The 24,825-nt window shown below is 53.3% G+C and overlaps 9 protein-coding genes across 9 annotated transcripts; 4 read left to right on the top strand and 5 right to left on the bottom strand.

The window, feature by feature from the left end:
- Window positions 1-110: 110 nt before the first annotated feature.
- HMPREF1120_07881 (MFS transporter, ACS family, allantoate permease) lies at window positions 111-2,260 on the top strand (the record flags this gene model as incomplete). The annotated part of the gene is made up of 6 exons (XM_009162116.1): window positions 111-332; window positions 392-432; window positions 492-930; window positions 1,034-1,433; window positions 1,582-1,771; window positions 1,999-2,260. The coding sequence occupies 6 exons, from the start codon at window positions 111-113 to the stop codon at window positions 2,258-2,260; spliced, it is 1,554 nt and encodes a 517-aa protein (XP_009160364.1).
- Window positions 2,261-3,081: 821 nt separating this feature from the next.
- Window positions 3,082-4,197, bottom strand: HMPREF1120_07880 (protein kinase; the record flags this gene model as incomplete). Its single annotated transcript, XM_009162115.1, has 1 exon — window positions 3,082-4,197. One exon carries the CDS (start codon window positions 4,195-4,197, stop codon window positions 3,082-3,084), a length of 1,116 nt encoding a protein of 371 aa, XP_009160363.1.
- Window positions 4,198-4,215: 18 nt separating this feature from the next.
- HMPREF1120_07879 (protein kinase) lies at window positions 4,216-6,267 on the bottom strand (the record flags this gene model as incomplete). Its single annotated transcript, XM_009162114.1, has 2 exons — window positions 4,216-5,185; window positions 5,234-6,267. The coding sequence occupies 2 exons, from the start codon at window positions 6,265-6,267 to the stop codon at window positions 4,216-4,218; spliced, it is 2,004 nt and encodes a 667-aa protein (XP_009160362.1).
- A 421-nt stretch (window positions 6,268-6,688) lies between these two features.
- On the bottom strand, window positions 6,689-10,255 carry HMPREF1120_07878 (DNA repair protein REV1; the record flags this gene model as incomplete). Its single annotated transcript, XM_009162113.1, has 1 exon — window positions 6,689-10,255. One exon carries the CDS (start codon window positions 10,253-10,255, stop codon window positions 6,689-6,691), a length of 3,567 nt encoding a protein of 1,188 aa, XP_009160361.1.
- A 441-nt stretch (window positions 10,256-10,696) lies between these two features.
- HMPREF1120_07877 (peptidylprolyl isomerase) lies at window positions 10,697-13,392 on the top strand. Its single transcript, XM_009162112.1, has 3 exons — window positions 10,697-11,042; window positions 11,102-11,584; window positions 11,651-13,392. The coding sequence occupies exons 1-3, from the start codon at window positions 10,950-10,952 to the stop codon at window positions 12,596-12,598; spliced, it is 1,524 nt and encodes a 507-aa protein (XP_009160360.1). The 5' UTR covers window positions 10,697-10,949; the 3' UTR covers window positions 12,599-13,392.
- Window positions 12,919-17,891, bottom strand: HMPREF1120_07876 (transcription initiation factor TFIID subunit D1). The gene is made up of 4 exons (XM_009162111.1): window positions 14,681-17,891; window positions 14,573-14,629; window positions 14,303-14,515; window positions 12,919-13,859 (listed from the first exon to the last, which is right to left on the bottom strand). Exons 1-4 carry the CDS (start codon window positions 17,692-17,694, stop codon window positions 13,772-13,774), a joined length of 3,372 nt encoding a protein of 1,123 aa, XP_009160359.1. The 5' UTR covers window positions 17,695-17,891; the 3' UTR covers window positions 12,919-13,771.
- A 227-nt stretch (window positions 17,892-18,118) lies between these two features.
- Window positions 18,119-19,321, bottom strand: HMPREF1120_07875 (protein phosphatase). The gene is made up of 4 exons (XM_009162110.1): window positions 19,051-19,321; window positions 18,890-18,988; window positions 18,521-18,843; window positions 18,119-18,466 (listed from the first exon to the last, which is right to left on the bottom strand). The coding sequence occupies exons 1-4, from the start codon at window positions 19,188-19,190 to the stop codon at window positions 18,216-18,218; spliced, it is 813 nt and encodes a 270-aa protein (XP_009160358.1). The 5' UTR covers window positions 19,191-19,321; the 3' UTR covers window positions 18,119-18,215.
- A 161-nt stretch (window positions 19,322-19,482) lies between these two features.
- HMPREF1120_07874 (uncharacterized protein) lies at window positions 19,483-21,033 on the top strand (the record flags this gene model as incomplete). Its single annotated transcript, XM_009162109.1, has 1 exon — window positions 19,483-21,033. One exon carries the CDS (start codon window positions 19,483-19,485, stop codon window positions 21,031-21,033), a length of 1,551 nt encoding a protein of 516 aa, XP_009160357.1.
- Window positions 21,034-23,045: 2,012 nt separating this feature from the next.
- On the top strand, window positions 23,046-24,533 carry HMPREF1120_07873 (uncharacterized protein; the record flags this gene model as incomplete). The annotated part of the gene is made up of 1 exon (XM_009162108.1): window positions 23,046-24,533. One exon carries the CDS (start codon window positions 23,046-23,048, stop codon window positions 24,531-24,533), a length of 1,488 nt encoding a protein of 495 aa, XP_009160356.1.
- Between the last annotated feature and the right edge of the window lie 292 nt (window positions 24,534-24,825).

Here is a 24,825-nt window from a genome sequence, read left to right as displayed (position 1 = left end):
TGCCATCTCAGAGACCTTGAAGTATTGTGTATATAGCATGGACGTCGCCATCTACATGTTGTGTCCATCTCCTACACCCCTACCGCTGACTCCATTTCCAGCTGGACAACATGTCGGACATTGAGAAGAGCATTACGCATGTGACTGCTCCCTCTGTGGAACCAGAGGCACCCAGATCCGAAAAGCTGTCTAATCTGTTCCATGGCACCGTCAACGATCCCAATGTGCTGGGAAAGGAGCTGCTGCGCAAGGCGCTGGAATTTGAAGAGGCTCAGCTCGAGCGTGACTCTGTCAGGGTCCGACGGAAACTGGACTTTATGGTTATTCCGATGGTCAGCACCGATTCACCATGTTGGTTCAATGTTCCAGATGCTGATATTGACGCCCCCAGATGATGACAACATATATGCTCAGTTTCCTGGACAAGCAGACGTGAGTTGATCCAAAGAGGTTGTAGGATTATTTTGGAATCTAACATATCTTCTGCGCAGGCTCAACTACTCCAACGCTTACGGCCTCCAAGCAGACACTCATATGAAAGGCGATGACTATTCCTGGGTTGCATCTGCACTGTACTTTGGCTGGCTGACAGGAGCCTACCCCTGGAACCTCATACTACAACGATACCCGATTGGCAAGTTGATCGGATGCATGCTCTTCATCTGGGGTGCGGTATGTATGTTGCAAGCGGCGGTGTTCAATTTCGCCGGATTCTTCGCCATCCGCTTCTTTCTAGGAATGCTAGAGGGATGCATATCGCCGGCATTTGTCATATTGACCTCGATGCTGTGGACGAGACAAGAACAAGCTTTGCGCACCTCTTTCTGGTTGTCGACGAACGGCGTCTCTTCCATCCTGGGAGCTCTGTTGGCTTACGGAACAGGACATGCTGGAGGGATCGCTGTCGCCAACTGGAAACTCATTTATCTTGTGAGTGACGCAGACCCATACCAAGCTGAAGTCCCTTTCCGGAACAGCGAAACTGCCGATGTCCATGTCTTGCCTGTTGACTGACCACTTGCATCATGAAAAGATCGTCGGGGCAATGACCTTTGCCTGGGGCGTTGTGATTCTCCTCTATCTCCCGGACGGGCCGCACAACGCCAAAATGCTAACGGAGTATGAACGCATGGTCGCCGTGTGGCGTGTATCCAAAAACCAGATGGGCATCAAGCACCGCAAAGTGGTCCCAAGCCAGATCAAAGAGGCTTTTCTCGATGGAAGGACGTACCTCATGTTGCTGATGGGCGCGTGCACGGGCATCCTAAACGGAGGCGTGGCCAACTTCGCCTCTGCGCTGATCAAAGGGTTTGGCTTTGACCCTCTCCGAACCAGCTTGCTGCAAACTCCCGGTGGCGCCTTTGAGCTTTTGGGCTGTATAGGGCTCGGATTGATCGCGACTAGGAAGAACTTGTTGGGTATAACCATCATTGGTGAGTCAACTTTTGGCCTAGTATTGTTCCTGCAATTTGATTTGTTGAAAAAAGCAAGAGAAGAGGCTGCTGGATGTTCCACTGTTCAATGGTTGGGGGCCTCTTGTCGACTCAGTGTACTGACAAAATTGTCTTTCGCGGACCACAGTCGGTTGCCTCCCCGGCGTTGCAGGCTTGATCGGGCTTCTCACCATCGACGAGAAACATCGGTATGCACTCGTGGCATGCTGCTGGCTGCAGAATGTACTGGGCTCCCCGCTGGTTCTGGGATGGACACTTCCTGGAGTCAATGTCGCTGGCCATACTAAGAGGAGTACGGTCATGGGCATGTTTTTTGCGTATGTACCATGCCACCTTTTTCGTCCTTCTTCTTTCATTACCCTCATTGTACTCTATTCCGATCCCTTCACCGCACAATATCCACACTATCGAGAAGATTGACTGCATTTGACCCGCAAACCCCACCCGTGACACTGCATCAAGCAAGTTCTCGTCTTAAACCCCTAAAGCGAAGCAATTGAGGGCTATCTTCCTGTGGGAAACAAGTCGAGCTAACTGTCTCCAGAATCTTCTGCGCAGGAAACATCGCCGGCCCCCACCTCTTCCTCGCCACCGAAGTCCCTCGGTACTTCACGGCCATCAAGGGCCTGTTGGGAACTTACTGTGCCCTCATTGTCTTTCAGGCCGTTTATACCATATGGTGTATTGCCGAGAACCGCCGTCGGGACCGCAAGGGGTTGCATGCCGATCGCCAGGAAGAGGAGTTGTTGGAGGGGTTTGATGATTTGACGGATAGGCAGAATGTGCATTTTCGGTATACGATCTAATTGAGATCATATACGGGTACCTTTTCTGGACGAGAGGAAGCTAAGGTAGACTGTGGATAGATGGAGATTCAGAATCTACAACCAGTTCGAGAATAGAAAGCGTTCCTAGATCCTGGTTGTACTACTGTGCTACTCTGGGATTGGACTACCGTATTGCACAAGGCATGAACCAGTGCTTGCATGGATGCATAGTGTAAGTAAAGTATATCAGTCAGTACCAGCTATTATACATTGTTGTAGGTACACATTTGTTCCTCAGGCCCACTGCCTATCACAGTCACAGTATTGCATACCTACCGTATGCAATCAAGGTATATGTATATATATATACTGTGTGTAGACCGAGCGAGAGGATCCAATGATATCACAAATGCTGCTCCGGCCACTGTTCACGCTCTGCTGCCGCCGCTTTATCCTTCGCAAGGCTACGATATCAGGGGTAGCGGTTGTGCTTGCTGGATTCCTGTCTCCGTCACTAAACCTAAGTCACCTTTTCACCCGGACCATTGACAAGATACTGCTGGTAACACAGTTCCAGATTAATCCAATCACTTAACTTGCAGTGATCGTAATCTTCATCGTACATGCAAAGAGCAACGCAAATACAGGCGCCATCTCCCAGAAGGAATCATAGCATAATCGAGGCACCACCACCTTTTTGAGTCTGGCCCTGTATAGGATTTAGACAAAGAATGATACGGATTGCCGGGTTCTAACAGCGATAGTCTCTTCCTAACCCAGGCCCCCTGTGTGCTGCATTGACAGAGGTATCTACACCCCTGCTCATACACTGCGTATGTGCTTATCCTCAGCCAATACCTTTACAGCAGCCCGCCTACTCTTCGTGGTGACGACAAATGCCCTCCAGCTTCAACAAACATCCTCTTCTCCGAGGACAAATCAGGATCATCCTGGTCAAGTCCGTACCTGTTGTCTTTTGCTCGACTGCTTGTGAGTTCCTCGGCGATCACTTGTTCAATGATATCCTGCACCGTCCTCGGCTGTCGATAGTCGTAACCAAGAAAAGCACTGGCCTTGCGGATTTCCAAGGCTTCGGGTCCGGTGACTGGATCCCTCAAGATTACGTCCCTAGGTCGCTTCTTTTCTTTCCTCTTCGGCGGTGCTTTGATCACTGGGACAGATACGCGTTCTGTCGGACCGTCAACTTGGAAGCCATTGTCCGCAACAGGACTTCCAGGGCTAGGCACGCAAAGCTTGGATGGCACCGCAGGATTTTGTGGTGCTAAAAGAGGGTTTCTCATGTCATTCATGCTGTCTTCCGCACGTAGAAAAATCTCTGGATTGGGGCCGTCAGCCTGCTGGGGCACCTTTAACGCAGTGGAGGGCACAATGTTTTGGTCTTCCTGTTGGTGGTGGCTCACTTGCGAGCTCGTAGTAGCAGCAGGTGGAGGTGACAGGTCTTTGCTGAGACCTCTGGTTTTCTGGTTTTCATCGTCCCTTCTGATAACCTCTTCGTCTAGTGTCGTTGCGGTGTTAATGTCAGACACCGGCTCTTCTTCGTCAAAATACTTGGTATCTTCCCAGTCTCTGACGCGGGGCACAAAAGGGGGGCGACGCAGATGGATGGTATCCCAGTCAATATCTCTGAAGAAGGCATGACGTTTGATATCCTCAGCGTCCTCAGAATACACAAAGTACCCTTGATAGTTCTGATGCGTCTTGTCGGCAACACATCGCACGACCCGGCCTCGAACAATCTTCCGGGTGAAATCGTTCAGCTCATATTGACGACTACAAAGACGCTTTTCCTTCTCAACAAGAAGTTGCATCATCAAGTCCATGGCCTCGATGCTTGGTACCGGGTTGACCTCGGACTCCGGAAATGCCAAAGTCTTCTTGTGCTGCAGAATCTTGAGCTTGGTTTGATGGCGATCTTCACAAGCAAAAGGGGTGAAGCCATAGAGACATTCATACATGATGATGGCAATGCTCCACTAATCGCAGCGCCCATCGTACATGTCGCCTCGAATGACCTCAGGCGCCATATACTGCGATGTTCCAACAACCGAACGGGCGAGTCGACGCCGCTGTGACCGGTTGCGCCAGTCCAAGATTGGCTCGCCAACTGCCGGCTCCTCTTGAGAAGGTTGCCTTTCTTTGTTATGCTTCGAGAACCCGGCACAAGCCGCGGCGCCAGGGGGACTCTGTTTTGCTTGTGCTTCTTCTCGCTCCTGCTTGTCCTGCTCATCCCCTTCCAGGTCGATGCCGAGTTGTTCCAACAGGAAATGGCGGTTCTGGTGGTAGAATTTCTGATCGTGGGTCCATTCACCATCGAAGGCGAGACCGAAGTCTGAGATTTTGAGGTGACCGTCCACTGCGATGAGGAAATTGTCGGGCTTGACGTCCCGGTGAATCCACCTCATTCGGTGTGCCTCTTCCACGCACAGAATCATCTCAGCAACATACCATTTGGTCACTTCCTCGCTGAGGACATTTCGGCGGATGAGTAAACCGAGGAAATCTCCTCCAATGCAGTATTCCATCACCAGGTACAAATGCTTCCGATCTTGGAAGGCGGCCATCAACGGGATGATCCATCTTGAACCTTCTGCGGCAACCAGAAAATCTCGTTCAGCCCGCAAATGACCTTCCTGCCCGTTCCTGATCATGTCGGATTTCCGAATCACCTTCATCGCGAAGACTTCTTTGCGCCCTTTGGCGAACTCTCGCCTGTTACGTATCACCGATGCCGGCGGTGCTTTCACAGGCGATTTGAGGCTTATTCGCGAGGACTTGGTCTCCAGGCATTTGCGTCTAACTCCTTCGGCAGCCACAGAATCGTCGCCGCTACCCTTTGCCTTGACTAACCGCACAACTCCAAAGCTGCCTTTCCCGAGAACGCTCACAACCTTGAAGCCACCTACAGCAACTCCCCTGGCCGCTTTGGCTTGGTTGGTAGTGGTCCTGAGGATCCGGCTTTGGCGGAGGTTCTCGCTTTCGGCGCGTTCCTACGCTTTCCGAGCTCGGTACTGGCTGTTGGGAGACAAATGATGTTGCCTTAGTTTGAGCTCCAGCTCTCGCCTCCGAACAGCTCTGGGAGCGTCTCCATTGAACAGCGAGTTGAAGTGCATTTCGAAGAAGACCTTTGCGGCGGCCGCAGACTCTACCGTCCTGATGGTCAAGGGTGGCATGATAGCAGTTTCCGGAATGGGAGTCAAGCGTGCCTCGGCGAAGTAGGTTTGGCGGTCAAAATCGAAGGAGTTCATACTGCCACGGTGAGCTATGGACTTCGGCGTTACCGGTTCCGAGGTCATGGGAGTGGATGTGAGCCTCGCGCCTGGCGAAGTGCTTCCGCTGTTCACAGTAGAGGGAGTCGATGATTGTTGGGTCAAGTTCACTTCTGCCAGTGCCGCGTCATGGGCAAGTGTTTGGGCACTGAGGCGGGAGCGCAACTCAGACCTTCGCACAACAGTGGGATTCCCAAACGCTTGCTGGAATTTCTGGGTGATCCGACGCTGGAGGCCAGGAGCAGATTGACTTCGGCGCAGACTTCGTTGAGCTGGCTTGTGACAAGTAGTGCCAGTCCATTCTGGCGTCAAGAAATTGAATTCTTCATCGTTTCGACATGTGGATGTGTCCTGTAGAGTCGAAGCAAAACTGTCCCTGCGAGCGTCTGACCCATCTGCAAGAGCCGTCAATCGGATCCTCAACGGCTGTGCACCATTGTGCTCATTTCCGAGCAGATGAGTTTGAGTCGAGGTGAACACCGCCTCAGGGTGATGCCGTATGCTCGAATCACTGTATCTATCGCCTAGCCCAAGGATTGTCTTGATACTGGAGACCCCTCTCTTAATCTGACTTGTAACGCTGACCTTGGAGCGTCCTGTGCTCGTCGACTCTATCGAATTGGATGCCGTGCCATCGAAGAGGATGTGGTCGAGCTTGGGAAGTTTCGACAACTGAGAGGTCGGCCAGCGCGCAGGCGTGGTAGGTCGCTGAGGCGAGGAGGGACGTCGTTTTCGCGACAATGCGTTAATGAAAGGCATGACGGGCGTACCGACCAGGTACACGGAGTGAGTTCTGTTGTGCACTGCTGCCGGGCTTATACATACATCGCCTAACTATGGAATGATAGTGCAGCAGCGCCGAAGCTGGGGATGAATGGATGGACTTGGTGAGCGCTGGGAAATGAGGTTGAGGATAAGACGAGGATGAATAGAACCAAGCAGCAGTAACAATACCAGCAACAACGACGAAGAGAACAACGAAGACGGCGGGCGCGAGCTTCAAGTTTGCTTTATCCCTTTTTTTGGAAGACACAGGAGATAGATGGAGAAGGAGCAATCCACGATGACATTCATTCCCCTTCTCTTTCCATGAGTCGGCCGGTGATGCTAGTGGTGTATTAGAGTCTCTTCACGGACGAGTAACTTCAGAGGAAGCGCAGGGCTTCAAGCCCAGCTGCATCTAACAGTCAAATACCACCGGGGGAAGGCCTCTCTTCTTCACGGCAGACTGCACATCGCGCTTCAGAACATCCAAAGCCTCCTCCCACCAACGGCGAACCTGGTCGCATTTGAAGTTTTCATATTCCATCACTATCCCCAGCCAATGGACCACCGCGACGGCTTTCGCCATGTCTCTCTCAATCGACACCACTCTGCTCAAATAGTCCGAAAGGGCGCTGACATCGTCCTGATCGGGCCCTTCTCCGTCTGTCGAGCATTCTCGGACCCAAGCAGCGACGACATCTCGCAATTCGGGCAGAGAACTGAGCTTCTGAGATGTGAAGGTAGGTTTTTCTACTGTGCGTGCCAGCTGCAGTCGCTGCTGGCCTCGTAGATCAGCATCATCCTGGCCGACTGCTTTGACCTTTTTCCGTCCATTCTCAAAGTTGAGTCCGGACTTCATTTTCATCCTGTTGCGCTTCTGTTCCGCCAATATTTCCAACCGAATCTCCTCCGGCAGCTCGCTGAGAAATGACTCGGATACCTCGTCAGCTGCGTGAGATGTCGACTCATCCGGGCCAGAATCATTTTTGACAAGGGCGACGAAATTGGACTGTGTGAGAGTTGGTCCCCCATCACCAGTCCTCTTCGCCCGCGACTTTCCAAACAAGGATGTTGTCTTTTGCCTCTTTATGGGGGTTACGGGCGGCTTCCTTGTTGGAGGCAGCGTTCTATTCTTGTGAGGTGACTGGGGGAGGAGAGCTTGATGACGGGCACGGTCTGGCTTTTTCAGCGCTTGGTACTGAGCGAGGACCTCCTCCCTGACGTCCGCAGGAAGCGCAGCAAGAGCTTCCGGATCCAGTTGGCTCTCACTGGGCAACATCGCGTCTCCATCACTAAGGTACGGCGATGCGGACCGAGACAAGGTAGCCGCTGGTGGTGGTGTTGGCCTCGCCTTACTGGCCATACTATCCAGGATGGTTCTCTGCTTGGGCTCAAGCTTGGCGCGAATGTCGGCGGGCAATTCAGCAAGAACAGTTGGGTCAATCTGCGACGGAACGATGAACTGCGTCCCACTGATGTTCAGGGGTATGTCTCCGACCCTATCGGGCACAACAGCCCCATTTTGCCCACGCGGCGCGTCAAGAGCGCTGGGGATCGTGTTGTCCACTTTGGGCTTCTCTGGCGTGGGAATCTCCTCAATCGGATCGACCACGTTCTTGATCCTTGGTGTAGAAGCCTTTGGGGGAGTTGTGGCACGTGACTGAGGCTGTACAGGGGTTTGTGTCGTTGATGGCAAGGGCTTCTTGAACTGCAGTCGGCGTTGGCTGCTGTCGAGAAGCGTCGAACTGCCCGAGGCCGACGGTTTCAAAGGCTCTAATTTCTGCATTTGCACACCTAAACCACGTAGCTCCCCCGGAGGAAAGCCATAACTGCGCAGAATGGAGATGGCTTCCTTACCCAGAATGGCACCTTCAGTGGTGGCGACACCAAGAGCAACGCTCTTGTTGAAGGTGTCACACTTGCCATGGCCCAAACTCTTGGGAGGATCGAGTCCTGCGTCGGCTGCTTTTCGCATGATCTTCATGGTCAATTGCTTCCCCTTGACAAGTTGTTCCAGTAACCTCCGGGACAGTTCATCACAAAGGCTCTGCACAAACTCTTCGGCTTGTTGCTGGTTGACAAAACGAATGCCCCAGTTGACTTCAGCCGAGACTGATTTGCGAACGACTTGATCTCCCACTTCTTGCCGGTCGATGCCTCGAGAATAGTCCCATAGCTTCTCCCCTGTTTTTGGCCCCAAAGTGTTCACCAAACGTTCTTTAGTACACGCTCGAATGTCTTTGACGTATTTGATCCCAATCTCTTCGAGTTTGTTGCCGATACTCCAGGCGACGCCAGGCAGCTCGGTCACAGTCAGCTCGCCAATGAAGCTCAGCACTTCCTCCGGCTTGATCAGATGCTGTCCAGCGGGTTTTGCTTTTCGCAGTGCGACTTTGGCCAACAAAATATTGCCACCAATGCCCACAGAGACGTCGCAACCTGTCGTTTCCTTCACCGAGGTTCGCAATGCTTGTGCAATCCCCTGTGCGCACTCTTGCTCGCGGTAGATGGAGCCCTCTGAAACACCTCTGCCATCAGATCCTCCCGCCTTGATGCATTGTTCACTGATGTCGACAAGGGCCTCATCAATACTGATGCTCTGTACAGCACCGTCAATGGCCAAGATGCAATCGTAGAACTGCCGGCTAGCTTCCTCATACGCTTTATAGTCGTACGGCAGGACGTGGAGATCAGGACACATGCCTTGGGCGGCCTTCATCCACATTCCATTCTTGATGCCGTATTTTCGCGCGGGATAATTACAGCTGGCAATCTCGGAGCCCGGTCCACTGCCATGTGCAATCACCACGGGCTTGTCGACTAGATGAGGATGTTTTCGCAATGACACGGCTGCAAAGAAGCTGTCGAAATCAACATGCATTATATAGCGTCTTGTCCCGGCCGCTCGTTTCTGTCGAGCCTTTTGCGACGATACCTTCTCCTGAGCGCGTGCTTGCATCTGAGCCTTCAACTCGGCCTTCCAGGTTGACAGGTGGTGTAGTCGAGATTCGCGGTAATACTGGTTTAGAAAATCAGGATTGGCGGTGCTTGACTTGGCCAAATGCGGGTTTGAAAGCAGGATGGCATTATGCTCTTCGGCGGTCAAAGGGCGCTTTTCAGGCATGGAAGGCTTGCCAGAGGAGCTGCCAGCTCGAGACAATTCGGACGACTGTGGCTGAGGTGCATGTTGCTCAGTCTGTCCAACCTCTGCCGGGCGGGTTGCATGAACCGCTTCATCAGAACTTGCCTTGTCCTCATCTTTACCGGCTGAATCTGTGCCTTGATCCAGCCTATCCAATCCCAAGGAATCCTCCTCCTGACTGTCTTCATCGATGTCGTCCTGTTGCTGCTCTGTAGGAACAACTAAGCTGGGGCTGGGTTCATTCGACGGAACTTCCCTGGACGTCTGGCGGAATTGTGTGGTATACCAACTGTTCTCGGATTGATCTTTGTAGCTCTGCTGCTGAGTATTTGCCTGGCTCACAATCTGTCCACCATCGAAGCGCAGGATTTTCTGTGTGACACCTTCATCGACCAGTCGGTATGCGTCCCAGGGTAACAACTTCCCAGCCTTGACACTGTCGACAATCCAACCAGGCTTCACAATGCGATACCGCGCGAATTCCACCGCTTTCTTCGGAGTGAGATTGCTGGCGACGACGTGGGTCACTGCTGTTTTTCCATCGAGATATTGAAGAAACCCGCCGCCGTGGCTGACCACCAGGGTATGAAGGTCGCTCAGAGACGGTTGCGTATAGCCATTAACGTGCACCACCACGCCGCGGAAGATGGGAGGTTTGTCTCCAGCAGTCGCGCGTATCTCGGCGTCAAGGTTCTGCAGTTTGATCTTCTTCCTGCGCATGTAGTCGGCGAACCCGCCGAACTTGGAGCCCTCATATTCTTCGCCCTGCTCGTCGCTGAAGGTATGGCTCTCGATGCGCTTGCGTACGAGGGTCGAGTTGGTCTCTAATCGGGAGCCCATGGCGGGCTATGGGACAGTATCATAACGGGGCAATAGGTCTGGTCTGCACCATCACCGTGCCCGCCGCCGCATGTGAAGTCGTTCAATTTGGTATATTGTCGCCAGTTCTGCAAGGCAGATGGGTGTCAATGTCGTCGGAGGCAAATGGCATCGCGGGCGCAGGCAGCGGACTCGGAGCGCGTCATAATCCGACGCGCTGCTAAAGTACAGTAATAACCCGCAGCTCTAATTAACAGCTTATTACAGTACTATGACGCTCCCATGGGCCCTGGGTCCCTATAACTGACGGGCGCGTGGCGCCTATGACGCCCCCCAGTGGGTGCGCTCTTTGGGCAGCTTCACCCAAACGCCCGCCCAGCAGTCGCCGTCATTGGGCGCACCCTGAAAAAATTGCAGGCCCCCAACGCTGCTAAACCCCAAGCAGCAACGTCGCCGCCTTATCGATTGTCAACGGCCCAAAATTTCTTTCTAGCGGACTCGGTTTCTGGGACAGCGAGCGGACAAGTTCATTTTCATGTTCAGGATCTTCAAGGCTTGAACCAACCCTTCACCAATTTTTTTTCCCTCTTAACTTTCGCAAGTCGCAACCATCTTCGCTTCTTGCTTTACTCTCTACCTCTCAGAAGCACTTTGCAAGATCTGTTCTGCAACGACAACTCACTGAAATCTTACCTCCCTCTTCAATCACATCACAATGTCGGGAGGCATTCAGCCCGTGGCGGTCTACGCCATGAAAGTCCCTCCGGGTGACATTATGGTCCCGGCTGTCCCTGAGTTCGCCGCTATGGTAAGTCATGCTGGAAACGCAACTGTGACAAGCATCGGGAGCTGACTTTTCTCGTTTAGTTCCGCGTCACCATGGCCGCAATTGACCCCAGCGCCGAACCCGAGTACGAAGATGCCGATGACAAGCGCCCGGCACGAGCTACGCTCAAAGTCGTTCGAGTTCCTGACCACATGTTCGACGATGAAGACTCCGAGGACGACGAGGACTACCTTGACGGCCTTGAAGATGACGAGTCGTCGGATGAAGACGAAGTCAATGGCGGACCAAGCGAGCGCAAATCCAAGAAACAGGCACTCCTTGAGGCTCTTGCCGCAGACGAGAACGACGATGAGGACATGGAAGACGATGATGACGAGGACGAAGATGACGATGAGGCTGACGCGAAGGCCATTGCTCAACTCAAGAAGCTCATGAAAGACGCAAAGGGCAAAGGCAAGGCCATCGACGGCGAAGAAGACGATGATGAGGATGACGAGGAAGATTCTGACGATGAGGCCGTCGAGATGGACGAGGTCGTTGTCTGCACGCTTGATCCGGAAAAGGTATGTGAACAGTGCTTGTTTTTGACTCCCTACTCGCAAGTGCCTTACTAACGACCATTTTCACAGAACTACCAACAAACCCTTGACTTCACCGTCGGCGAAGGCGAAAAGGTCTTCTTCAAGGTCTCGGGCACCCACACCGTCCATCTGACCGGCAACTACGTGATCCCTCAAGACGACGGCCAGGCTTCCCTGTACGACGAAGATGACGAGGAAGACGACTACGATCTCTCTCCCGACGAGGACGAGCTCGACGCCTTCGGCGAGTCCGACGAAGAGTCCGACGATCTCGACGACCTGGAAGACCCTCGCGTGACAGAAATTGATTCCGCCGACGAAGAGGCTTTGGCCAAGGAATCGGCCAAAGGCAAGAACAAGCGCCCAGCCGAAGAGAGCGACGAGGACGAAGAGGCCAACCTCGACGACATCATGGCCAAATCGTTGAAGGAGGACGAAGCCAATGGCGAAGAGAAGAAACTAAGCAAGGCCGAGAAGAAACGCCAGAAGAAACTCAAGAAGAACGACGGTGAAGCCGCCGCCGCTCCTGCTGCCGAGGGCAACAAGAAAGAAGCCGCCAACGGGTCCGAGAAAAAGGTCCAATTCGCCAAGAACCTCGAACAAGGCCCTACCCCGTCAGGAACCTCGCCTGCCGCCAAGGGCGCTGCCGACAACAAATCCGTGGGCGTCAAGGAAGTCAACGGCGTGACCATTGACGTGCGCAAGGTCGGTTCTGGTCCGGCCGCAAAGAAGGGCAACCGTCTGGAAATGCGATACATCGGCAAGCTCGACAACGGCAAGGTCTTTGACAGCAACAAGTCCGGCAAGCCGTTCAGCTTCAAGCTCGGCGCCGGCGAGGTCATCAAGGGCTGGGACATTGGTCTCGAGGGCATCCAGGTCGGCGGCGAGCGACGTCTCGTCATCCCGCCACACTTGGCCTATGGCAACAAGGCTCTTCCGGGCATCCCCAAGAACAGCAAGCTCACTTTTGACATTAAGTGCTTGAGCATCAAATGAGCGTAACCACACCGCTGGAGGCTTGAGCTCCGAAGTGGTTGGGTTGTAATTCGACTCATTGCATTTGTCGGGCCTACGCGTCTATGCGTCTCTTTCTTTACCTCTTTGCAACCTGTTTTGAGTCCAAAGGCGTTCTCTGAGACGGTGTTAGTTATCACAATCGGAAAAGTTCTTCTATCTCGAGTCCGTGGGTGCAGCCCAGCCTTGGTCAAGCTGCTTCCCTCACCGTTCCTGGGTAATGCATTTCACTGCGTTGCCTAATATTTCCCAAGTTGTACAGTACATACCCCTTAGGATAGCTAGTTGTCAGAGAGTGAATGCAGGCGGAGAGATGGTGGATGGGCACTTCTCTTAGATAGATAGGTCATTCAACCTCTTTTCCCTGAGATTCAAAGACCAAGGCTTTGTGCACGTTAGATACCTCATACCGATCTGGACAACTTCAGGCAAGGGAGCATCGCAATGTTCGTTTCCTGCATACTAGTATATAGACTACCAGTACTTAGTCTTCGTGTTGTCAACTCGACTCTGGGGACCGTTGGTCTCAAGCAGGAGTTCCTGGATCCCGCAGAACGCCCAATTTTCGAAAACATAGACGACGGATGCAATGTGAAGATCTGTTGAGAGTGGTCATGGAAAAGGGATCTGCTCAACCCATGCCGGGCGGTACTTATCGTTGCCATCTTCGGCACTGGTAGACCTGGGGTTTGAGCAGGCCATCCCTCCCAATTTAAGAAAATGCTGTTCCTCACGTCTTTTCAGAAGCTCTGCGTATGCATAATAAAGCACTCCCGCGCTGTGCAAAAGTCAACTGAATGCTCCGTTTCTCCCCTTTGAACGGAAATCATTCCGGAATGCAGTATGCTCCTCTCGATGCAATGCAAGAACAGAACCCTGAGCGGCAGCTGGAAAACGCCGAAAATGACAAAGAGGGTAGGCTCTCCCGATGCCAGCCATGCTCTGCCGACCATGCTTTGATAAAAATTCCGGTCTGGCCGCAGCACTGCAGAATTGTGCAGTGGGAATGTCCATCGATGCCAGAAACCATTCTCGTGACCGACCCCTCCATCTCCTCCATGCCTTTCCTTCCTTCACGCCTTTCCCGACTCCCCTCTGCGCCGAACCTTCCCCATGAATAAGGGTACATTATTCCCAGACCGCATCGATGCCATTCTAGGACATCGTGGGCGGAGCACCCATGAATGCGGAGTTGTTGAATCCGTCTTCTTGCTTGATCGTGCCATTGAGTAGAGGACAAAGCCTTTGAAGGTGTAAAAATGTCAGCCAATGAATGCTCTGAAAGTGATATGGGCAGAGTGAAAACAAGGAATGAAATGTAGAAAAGGAAAAGGAACTTCGGCAGCTCCCGATCTCAAAGACATGGTTGAAAACAGGATGTCGGCCCACTTGGAAATGCAAGCTTCTCCAGGTCGAGAGTTGGACCGTGTCTCGCCTCTCAAAGCCTGCCGCGTGCGCCATAGCATTCAAAACATGTTCTTGGGTCGAATAGGAGAGCAATGATTGATTAGGAGCAGCTGATCCAGACTTTTCTTCCGACAGAGAACGGAACAGATAGGCTTGACAGGGTGCAATGTCATTCCCTCTGTTACACCATCCTTCTAGTCGTCAAAGCTTGGTGCAGCCGCAAACATGGATCCGACTTTGCGGTTGAAGGGGAGGTTGCAATTGTTGCACTTTACTGACTTTTTGTTGGTCTTGATGTGGCCGACCTGACCACAATTTGCACACTTGCGTTGCGTTGGCTGTGTGTTCTTTCCGCCAGCACCGCCACCGCCGGCGTCTCCATCCGGAGACATGGCCGTACCGCCAGGAGAGGTTGCGGCGGCGGCGTTCTTGTTCTTGCGGTGCTTTCTGCGGGCGAAGTTCTTCTCGAGCTTGGCTAGTTCTTCTTCGAGTCTGGGACAAGTTAGCAAATCTTGAAGCCTCATAAAGAGGGACAGAATCATTTCTTGCCGTTGTCGCTGTCTGGCGTCATACTCAGCGTCTCCTGTAGGCACGATATCATTCAGACTAAGGTTGGTGTCAGTGAGGCTCCAGCAGATATTGATTTTCGGGACAAACCTAAAGGATTGAGCCTCCTCCATTTCCTTGATTTTCATGTACTGTTTGATTACCGCTGGGTCAGTTTCGATATGCTCTTCGACGAACTCTTCGCCATTCCTTCTGACGGTTCGAAGAATTTTCAATGCCCTCTGGCTCTGACTGTTGACACTCCGTCTGCTGAAGGACGTTGCAGTCTCATCATCCATGCGTCGTGACGGTGCTGGCGTGTGGGCGGCTGACATCGGAGTGGCTCGGGGGTTGGATCGCTCGCCATACTTGTCCTCTTGAGCGTCCACATCGCCGTCCATGTCCAGATCCGACGGCTCAATCTTGGACCCAAGGCTTGCTTTCTGCTTTTCCCAGATATTGCGAATGGATTCTTCATACGACTTCTGTTGTCGGGCAACGTTGTAGCTATGGCCACCCAGCTCTTTCTTCAATGTAATCGCGTCTTGTGCAGAACCACCAATCGGTCGGAAACCACCTTTCATGCTCGTTTTGATGAAAGAGAACGCCTCTCCTCGGCCAGAAGGATCGCCTTCACCGTACAATCTGAGCATAGCTTTGCCCTGAGTGGCTGCAAGAAAGTTCTTGGTCGTGCGCCATGGCGCAAGTTGCTGCTCGATACTATCATTGTCGTTTTCTGCTTTGTCGTCGTCATCATCATTATCGGCGTAGCCAGCGTCCTGCAGGTACTGGGCGCCAACTTGCATAGACTCAAGCAGACATATGTCCTCTGGTTTGATCAAGTTTCGAATCGCGTCTTCATCTGGGACAGTCTCGCCGGGCTTCATCTCCCATTCCTTGTGCTCCTTGTTGAACACCATGAATTCCTTCATTTTCTGCCGGTTTTGCATGTCGGTGGTGTCGGGAAAATGTCTGGTGACCTCCTCGACCTTGAGCCGGTTGTGTTTCTTTCTGCGCGCAATGCGGAAAGAGATGGCTTTCAGGCGGTTCTTGGCTGCGGTAGTCACCGCGCGGGAATGAGTACCGGGTACCTGTGCGGACGGGAGCTCTTGTCCCGCAACATAGAGGTTCTCAATATTCCGCAAATAATGCGTTTGTCCGGTTGTGCCTGTGGTTTGTCGAATCACCAAGAAGTCGGTGGGTTTAGGATCTTGGGGGAAGATAGGCGCCCGGTACATGGAATTGTACAGTGCTGTAATTGTCTCGCCAGGATCGATCTGCCCAAAGATGTAGAAAGGGGACTTATCTTCGGGTAAGAGGACTGAAGTCTCACCGATGTTGCTTTTCGGTCTCGACGTGTCGTCTTTTGCTCGCCTTCTGTAATAGTTAACCACCTTATTTCCCATACCTGTTTGAGACAACATCAATGGATGCTCTTCGGAATACTCGAGCAGCAACATAGAAGAGTTGTCGGCCATGGAGATGTCAGAGGTATTCTTGTATATGTCCTCAATCTTCATGCCTTTTAAATCAGCCTTCTTGCGTCGGTGTAGTGGAGAGAAACTGATTGGGTACTTGAAATGCATTTTCTTGCGGTGGTAGTTCCGGAGTTCCTGCAAAGAGAGGCGGACTTGGTAGTACGGGTATTGAAGACGAAGGGCGGGAACAGAGTGTTCAATGTTAAGGTGCGTGAGCTGGCCTCGAACTTTGTGTTGATGATTTTGCTTCAGAAGATCATATTCTGCATCGTTGGAGGTCTTGAAACGTTGCTGAAGGCGCTCCTTGATTGTCCTGGCAGTATTTGTCGTCTTCTCGCCCGCTCGTGCCTTGGCCTTGGCGGCTTCAGGATCGATCTCCTCCACAAGTAGATGTGGATCGTTCAAGTCTAGCACAACTTTCCGAGCCAGCTTGGCCGTCTTGTCTTCTGGGTTGTCAAGTGAGGGAACATCGATCTGGTGTATGGTGACGACATTGCGGGGATCAAGGTCGAGTCGACGTTTCTTTCGAGGGTTCTCGAAGTCATCGAAGTCAGAGAAATCTTCCTCCCCATTTATCACGCGGCTCTGGATGTCCACAACCTCGTCGTCCGACGCTGCGAGCTGTGACATGGCATCAATGTCTGCACAGATGAATTCCAGATCGCTCATGGTGAGACCACCAGGAAGCTGCTCGTCCGCTTCAGACTCATCCGCAGACTCTGTCACTTCCTCCACTGCCTTAGGCTCTTTGGCTCTAACAAGACCGGCGTCAGCATCGGGTACTGCGGGCGCGGCCGAGTTGTAGGATGTCTTCTGGTCTTGTTCTAGCTCCAGGTTCACCTTACCAGGGCGGACCGGCTTGGGTGGCTTAAGAGGGGTCTTCGCTGGCCATTTGTGCGGTCTCGGGGGAAAGAGCTTGTTGAAGAAGGGTGTTTCATCACGCTTGAAGCTGGGAAACTCGAGCTTCAGCCACTCTTCGATGTTCTCCTGCTCAGTTGTGGGAATATAGCCTTTACCGGATTGAGCGAACAGGGCCAGTTGGGTGCGATATTCTGCGTCTTCAATCTCATCCAGATCGGGTTGCAGCATTGAAATGTCTTGTGCTGTTCCATCTTCGCCATGCTCGGAGGCGAGATCAGAGCCCTGGCCACCGTCGCGTGCTTGTTTCTCCAGTGGTTCCGTTGGCGGCGGCTCATGCTGAGGCTCATGGGCTGTCAAGATCGGGCTGGAAGGACCAAACAGATCATCATCGTCATCCAACCCATCTAGCGCACTATCCTCAATCCCAGGCAGCAGAACGCTGGGCGACTCTGCCTGCCCGTCTTTGGCAGTCTCCCCATCTGCCGCAGCCTGCGGCGGTTGTTCATCCGGTAACGAGTCGTCATCGCCGATGTCTTCGTAGTCGACCGCATCGTCTGCCTTCTCACCGGCTTCCAGTTCTCGTGAATTCAGCTCATCCCAGTTCAGACCACCGCCGCCACCTGCTTCGCTTAGCAGCGCGCTCAGTTCATCGTTGGCTTCCGTGGGGAGAGTGAAACTCTGCTCGAGAGGCGTGTCGACTGCGGAGTTGTCTCCGGCTTCCTCTTCATAGTCGCCAAAGAGGGCATCGAGCTCGTCGTTGTGCTGTTGGTAGATATCCGTTGCCATGTTGGCTAAGTGAGACTCGGGTGAAATCGATCTGAAGACACCCGGCGGGAAGTGTGGATGATTGCGCGGTCCGGCGCATCGCAGAGAGCAGTCAGGCAGGGCTCATCGTCTGATCGAAAGGACAGGATCTGAGCGTCTGTGTCCGCGCGAGTCAGGCAAGCGACGAGTTGGATATGTCGATACGTGATGGAACTGTTTAATGTTCTGGAGACGGAGTTCAACTTGAAGGCGGCCGCAGCGACTGAAGTGACCCACGAACCGCATGACTCGCGGTGAAGTCTTGGCGCGACTCAATGACTCGTAACCGGCCGCTACCACAGCCTCGTAGCCTTGCAGTGTTCCAACCACCAACATGCTTCCAAGTTGTCTGAGGTAGGTCCTGATTGTGATAGCTACAATGTCTACTGATATGCGGACTGCAAGGTCTCGTGAACAACTTTCATATTCGAATTAGAATAGCCATAGTACATCCGTTGCGCCATTGCACCCGATTATAATCATAATCGCCCCATCTGGTGGCATTACAGCTTTAACGGTGCCCAGTCTCCCAGATACGCACACAAGGCCCGGCTGGTGCCATTCGTACAGTAATGCACAATTTGCACCTTCTTGCCCGGCTCAACCCTTGCGGCAATCTGACGCAGATCACTCGTTCTCGGGAGGTAAAGCACAACATTGGGAGTCAACTTTGCGAAGGAATCGTAGAGGTGGCCGAAGCTATAGGGCTCCATTGATTCGAGGTCGAAAACGTCGGCATTGCGGTAGCCAGGGCCTGTGAGAGAAGGTCAGCATGCGCAGTGTTTACACAGCGAGAGAATCGACGAACCTCCCCAAGGCGGGCTTGCGAAAATGACCCCAAACTGTCCGGTAATCGCACTGAGGGCTTCCACCGTATTCTCTGTCTTGCCGCTGGCGCCCAGGATTTCGAAACAGTCACCATGAAACCAGGTGATCCGATCCGCCACGCCGTAGATCTCGGCGTTGTGTTTGGCACACGCCAGAGTGGCAGCGTCTTTCTCGATTGCGTAAACTCTTTTGAATTTGCCAGAAAGGGCGAAAGCAATCGTGTTCCCCCCAACGCCGCAGAACGCATCAATGATGATTGACCTCTTGGGCGGTAGAGCCTCGGCCACATGCTGGGCGATTTTGCTTCTCTACATTAGTAAACAGGAGAAGCGGCTTGTGAAGCACATACTTTGCGACAGACTCATGGGTCACGCCGAACCAAGCATCATCTGTCATCCACACTCCATCGTCATACTTGGAAAAGATTGAGTATCCTTGGTGCCAATACCTATGCTCACATGCAGCGTCAGCAACCGTGCATGTCTTCCATACACAATCACTCATTCTTACTTTTGTAAATCCCAGGGGACTTCCTCCACTGTCTGATAGTGATGCACTCCATCCGGGAGAGGAGTGGTGGACACGCGCTTCTTCCGGGGAGGCTCGTTTGATTGAGTGTAGCGATCAATGCATTTTCTCTTTCGCGCCATTATTTGACATGGCAACGCGCAAGACAGCTTACGGAGGATGTAAAATAAGATGAATTGCGTACTAGGTATTCTGAATGAAAAGTGGATGGCGACTTCGTGGTTGTTCTTAAATTCAATTGTATTCAAGATCAACCTGAAGTTGGAGATAAAATCCCCAACTTTTATTCCACCGTCATCGCCTGCACTTGAAGCCAGTCCCTCATTTCCATCACACTACTGTTACTTCCTTTATTTCTCACAGGCATTGCCAGCGGCCAGAATAGTTGCTGTGCCCGCCAGGCTCACCGACACTATGGACAACTCTCAGTTCCGCAATCTCATCCAGGCGCAACGTGGTGCGAAAGCACCCGACGCCAGCCCTTCGGAAGCCGCTTTCAAGAAACCCGCTCTCGGCTCGCGAGCGCGCTCTTCGATTCCCATGACTCCGCGCTCGGTGTTAGGTTACAGCGGCGCCAAAGACTTTGCGAGACAAGTAGCTGAGCACCAACGAGAACAAGACGGACAGCCTCCTACCAAGAAGTTCAAGTCGAGTTCCGCCCCGAAAGGCACCAAACTTGCCTCCGGGTACAGCGACCGTACATTGGCCAGACGGGCAGGCGAAGAAGACGCCGAGACGCAGGATGACAAGGAGAAACGACTAAAAGCCCTGGAAGAGATGTACAAACTACAACAAATTGATGAAACGCTTTTTGAGAAGCTGAAGAGCGAGATTGGCATTGGCGGCAGCCTCAGTAGTACACATCTGGTGAAGGGCCTCGACTGGAAGCTACTCGAGAAGGCCCGGCGCGGAGAAGATCTCAATACAGAATCCACTCAGCAAGAGCCAGCGGCCGAAACCACCAAGGCTGATGTTGATGAGGAGTTGGACCACGTATTGGACCAGGAAGTTCACGTCAAAAGTCCTGGAGAGAAAAAGAAGGAATCCGAAAACTCTGCACCTGAGGAGGTCAACGCCCAGCCCATATCCCGAGACGAGATTTTGCGGCGTTGGAAAGAGAGCCGCGCCGGAAAGCAACAGACCGCGCCCGCCGCGCCGGGCCTAGGTGAGCGTTTCAAGAAGGTGACATCGGAAAAGTCAAGCAACAAGAAAAAATTCGTTGAAGTCGTGAATGGACGACGAAGGGAAGTGCTTGTCATCACCAACAAGGATGGCACCACGAAGAGAAAGTCTCGGTGGATTGACCCCGAGGACAGCACCAGGGAGGGCCAGCAGCCCTTGGGAATGGAAGTGCCGGCTGAATTTCAGGCAAAACAGCAGGCACTATTGGCGGAACAAGAGGAAGACGAAGATGATGACATCTTCAAAGGCGTTGGAGACTACGACCCTCTAGCCGCAATCAAAGATGAGTCGGAGGCATCGGATGCCGAAGTGCAGGATGCAGAAAAGTCAACAGCAGAAAAGAAAAAGTTTGAACCTGCAGCTGACAAGCCTCGAAATTACTTTGCAACGAGCGACCAGCCAGCTGAGGCGGAGGACCGCAGCAATCCCATTACAAAAGATCCTACACTCCTTGCAGCATTGAAGCGGGCGGCAGCTCTGAAACGAAGCGAGGAGCACGGTGGAGGTGATGCACCGGGTTCGGATCCAGATCAGGAAGCCAAACGACAGCAGTTGCTGGCTAAGTTGAAGGAACGGGACCGGGCTGATGCCATGGACCTGGATCTGGGATTCGGCGAGAGTCGGTTTGGAGACGACGATGACGAGGATGGCCCTGTTTGGGAGGGCGAAGGAGGCAGCAAGAAGAGTGGGAGGAAACGGGGGCCCAAGAAACGCAAGGGCCACAAGGATAACGTGAAGGATGTGATGGCGGTGATGGAGGGCCGACACAAGGATAAGTCGTGAGTAGGATGGAGTAGAATTGTATCCTACCAGCCATATTGTGGTCCTCTGCAAGCTTTTTCTGGTCATCTGTAGAGCAGTACCCACGGAACAGAAACACAAGCTGGTCGAACGCAAACCGACAACTGGACCGAGTGCATGGATATGCCATGGACACGAAATGCGTACAAAAACAATCGCAGTGATAAGTGGCTGGAAGTGACAGGTCGTAGGTTGGACATCAACGGCGTAAATATGAATCCGGCGACGACTTACAACGATATCCTGGCCATCGACGAGTGCTGCTGCAACATACTTGTACCTGGTACAACCCACCCACCCTAATCTCGAGACGAGGCGTATACATATATCCTGGTCCTTGTCCACTCGGGTTTTCTGCCATCCTGGGATCGAGGTCTGCGTCAACTTGTTCAAGTCTGTGTACCTGCAGTAATGTTGTAGTTGTGTGCGCATCAACCGTTCCACCGCCTCAAGTTCTTCACGCGAGTCGGAACTCCGCCGAGTTGAAAATATGGTGCTAAACTTGAATGGCTGTGACAGGAACCCACCTGCAAGGGGCTGGGAGAAGCAAGACACACACAAACACAGAGACAAGACACGTAAGCATGCTCGAATTGGCTGACTAGGTGGCTTATGGACAGCTGTTGATGGCTGACTATCGCGTCAAACAGCACGCACTGCCTCAATATGTGGTGTGCTTTCTTTCGCGGTAGGCTGGCACCAAGGCTGCGTATACATACCTATCTATCTATGTACGATGCAGTGGCCCGGAATTGTCAGGCCCATGAAAAATCGAGCTACGACATATCAACTCAGGTACACATCCCAGCTGACCGGGAACACCCCTTCAGGAGCTCATTTCCGTGGCCCTGGGAAGGGATACTACAGTACTACCTGGGACTTCTATACAGGCCTGCTCCAGCGAGACACAGTTACACGACTCACGGACACCGGGAGCCATCATCCCAGCATCCCAGGCTAAAAGCTAAAGGTTCGGGTTCCTGACAGTAGCGCATCACGCTACGGCCTGTCTCTCCTGTCTCCTGTCTTTGCTCTCCGGTGTTTTTTCCTTTTTGGCGGCCGCTTACTGGCTTACGCCCTCGGCCGCCCCCTGCATGGGCCGCGTCAGGATCCGACGGATGGTGTGTTTCACGGCGAGATCTGGATGCTGCTGGCTGGCGACTGTTGGTTCCTTGGCCAGCCTGCGACAGTAGTCGCCTGAAAGGGGGCTCGATTGAGGATCCTCGCGACTAATCGACCTCCATGTGGCTTGCAGTCGCCTATCCACCTTCAAAGCTCCAGTTCTCCTTTTTCTGGGCTCCGCAAGGCTGCCAACCACTAGAGGTAGGCCTTCTCGCCTCCCTCCCCTGCTCGCCGACTGTCTTGGACCACTACTGTCCTCGCCTGGCAGACGACTACTCGCTTCTGGCCTTCAGCGGCTCAACACTGCTGTCAGTGTCCAGCCCTGTCCGGTCTCCTTCACCAAGGCCATGGCGAGTCCGACCAACAAGGATGGCCGTTGTACAACCGCCCACCTTGAAACGTGCAATGGGACTGGGACCCAGCTCAGGTTGAGTATAGCATGTGTGCCTCTGTGTGCCTCAGGCCATGGCAGTGTCCCCACCATTGACATCCCTCCCTCGTGTCCGACTTTATATGTTCTGAAGTTCTTGTCGTTTCATGCCTGCCTCCTCCCCTTCTTTCTTCTGCTCTACACACAGTCCTTTTGCCCAGCAGCAGCGAGCTCTTGACACGTTTGTGCGACACACTGCACTTCGTCTTTCCTTTCACACGACAAGGCTAGCCCTTTCGTCCCGTCCCGACTTTCTCCTTACCAGAGCTACGCTCGTGGTCACTCATTCGCCAACCAGGTCGTTCATTGATTGAATCGCCTATACACATCACCCCCGGCGGGCTGATCTGTTTGTATCCGATTTCCACCTTTGTGTTCCTCAGGCTCAACACACACAACAAACCCCTACCTCACAACCCCCCACTACAACAAAAGATCCAATATGGTTTCCACCATCGTATCCATCCTGGCCCTTGCCACTGCTGTCCTGGCTCATCCCCAGCGACACCATCGCTTCCACTACGCCACCGGCACAGGAGACAGAGGTTCAGGCATCGCCTTGCCCACGGGCGGAGCGTTCTCAGCCAACGGCACTGATCACCGCAACGGCACTCACTTTGGAAACTCCTCTGCTATCGAGTCTCAAGTCGTCACAGCTGTCGAAACCATCACTGTCAGCCCGATCCCTCTGGCATCCGCCACGGACGATGTCGCTGTGTCCAGTGTCGATGCTGCTGCTGCCAACGCCGCCGTGTCCAGCGGTTCGTCGTCGTGCACCAGCAGCCTGACTTCGACCATCACTTCCACATCCATCCAATTCGTCACATACACCGCGCAGGCTAGCGATCTGGAGTCTGACGCAGCTGTAGCTGCCTCAGGCTCTTCTGCTGCAGCTGTCTCCACCACATCTGACAATGGGCTCGCCAGCCTGACGGGCTCGGCATCCGTCGACTTTACCGAAACCGCAGCTGCCGGAGCGTTCTTTGGAAGACCACAACATGGCAACGGGGCATCAAGCGTCATCTCCAATGCTGGAGCTGGCGCATCGTCAGTAGTCCAGTCCGTGGTGCCGACGACATTGGCCACGATTGCCACTGCAGCATCTGCATCGAGCGGCTACGGTGCGAGCGTCTCCGTCGTCGCCAGCGTCAGCGGTGGCTCGGGTGGTTCGTCTTCAACCTCCAGCGCCAGCTCATCAGGCAGCACGGGAGGTTCCACCTCCACCAGCGGCAAGAAGGGTTTATCGTACAACGACGCGTCTTTGACCTCGGCCTTTGCAGGCAAGGGGATCAGCTGGGCGTACAACTGGGGCGCGTCACCGGACGGGACCATCGTCTCTGGAGCCGAATACGTGCCTCTGCTATGGGGATTGAGCTCGACGAGCGCCTGGGCCAGCGCGGCCTCCGCAGCCATCGCCAGCGGCTCCAAGCATGCTCTGTCCTTCAACGAGCCCGATCTGGCCAGCCAGTCCAACATTGACCCGCAGACCGCCGCCACCAACCACATCAAGTACATGAATCCATTGGCGGATCAGGTCGAGATCGGCTCGCCGGCCATCACCAACGGCGCCGGCACCAGCCCCCTGATGGGCATCGACTGGCTCAACTCCTTCTTCACCGCCTGCGCGGGTAACTGCAAGGTCGACTTTGTTGCTTTCCACTGGTACGCCAGCGCCAGCGCCATCAGCGACTTCAAGAGCCACGTCAACGCCGTCATCAAGGCCGCCGCCGACAATGGCGTCAGCAAAGTCTGGCTCACTGAGTTTGGTGCCTCCGGCTCCGACAGTGACGTCGCTTCCTTTTTGAGCGAAGCCGTCGAGTTCCTCGACTCCACTGACGCCGTCGAGCGATACGCTTACTTCATGTGCAGTGATGGCATCCTCGTCAATGGCAACTCCATCTCCAGTCCTATCGGTACGGCTTACGCTTGAGCGGAAAAGAAAAGTCACGTGCTTGTTTTAAATTCCTCTTCTTGAGAGCCATGGTGTGGTGTTTAGAGCAAGATTCTTGTATACTCTTTTCTTGACGCGGACGTGCGAACTCTTTTTGGGTCCCGTTCAATTCTTTGAAAGAGACGCGTTTGATTTGGGCTTTACAGCGAGCGAGCGAGCCACGCTGGGCAATGGGTCTTTAAGGCTTAGATATACGACTTCAGATACAGATGAAACTTTCGACTTCTTGGTTAGACGTTACCTCTGAGTGAAAATGAAATGGATACGACAT

Source organism: Exophiala dermatitidis (genome assembly GCF_000230625.1).
Source record: "Exophiala dermatitidis NIH/UT8656 unplaced genomic scaffold supercont1.7, whole genome shotgun sequence".
In the NCBI taxonomy this organism is placed as follows: domain Eukaryota; kingdom Fungi; phylum Ascomycota; class Eurotiomycetes; order Chaetothyriales; family Herpotrichiellaceae; genus Exophiala; species Exophiala dermatitidis.
Note: the sequence above shows the minus strand (reverse complement) of the source record. Positions and strands in the feature narration are given on the sequence as shown.

Coding starts and splice junctions, on each gene's coding strand:
- HMPREF1120_07875 (XM_009162110.1), bottom strand. CDS start 19,190: ATGGCGCGAAAGAGAAAATGCATTGATCGCTACACTCAATCAAACGAG. Junction 18,989..19,050: donor GTCCCCTGGGATTTACAAAA/GTAAGAATGAGT, acceptor ATGTGAGCATAG/GTATTGGCACCAAGGATACT. Junction 18,844..18,889: donor ACCCATGAGTCTGTCGCAAA/GTATGTGCTTCA, acceptor AATGTAGAGAAG/CAAAATCGCCCAGCATGTGG.
- HMPREF1120_07877 (XM_009162112.1), top strand. CDS start 10,950: ATGTCGGGAGGCATTCAGCCCGTGGCGGTCTACGCCATGAAAGTCCCT. Junction 11,043..11,101: donor TCCCTGAGTTCGCCGCTATG/GTAAGTCATGCT, acceptor TTTCTCGTTTAG/TTCCGCGTCACCATGGCCGC. Junction 11,585..11,650: donor GCACGCTTGATCCGGAAAAG/GTATGTGAACAG, acceptor CCATTTTCACAG/AACTACCAACAAACCCTTGA.
- HMPREF1120_07876 (XM_009162111.1), bottom strand. CDS start 17,694: ATGGCAACGGATATCTACCAACAGCACAACGACGAGCTCGATGCCCTC. Junction 14,516..14,572: donor GACGCCAGACAGCGACAACG/GCAAGAAATGAT, acceptor AACTTGTCCCAG/ACTCGAAGAAGAACTAGCCA. Junction 13,860..14,302: donor CACATCAAGACCAACAAAAA/GTCAGTAAAGTG, acceptor ACACCTTCAAAG/GCTTTGTCCTCTACTCAATG.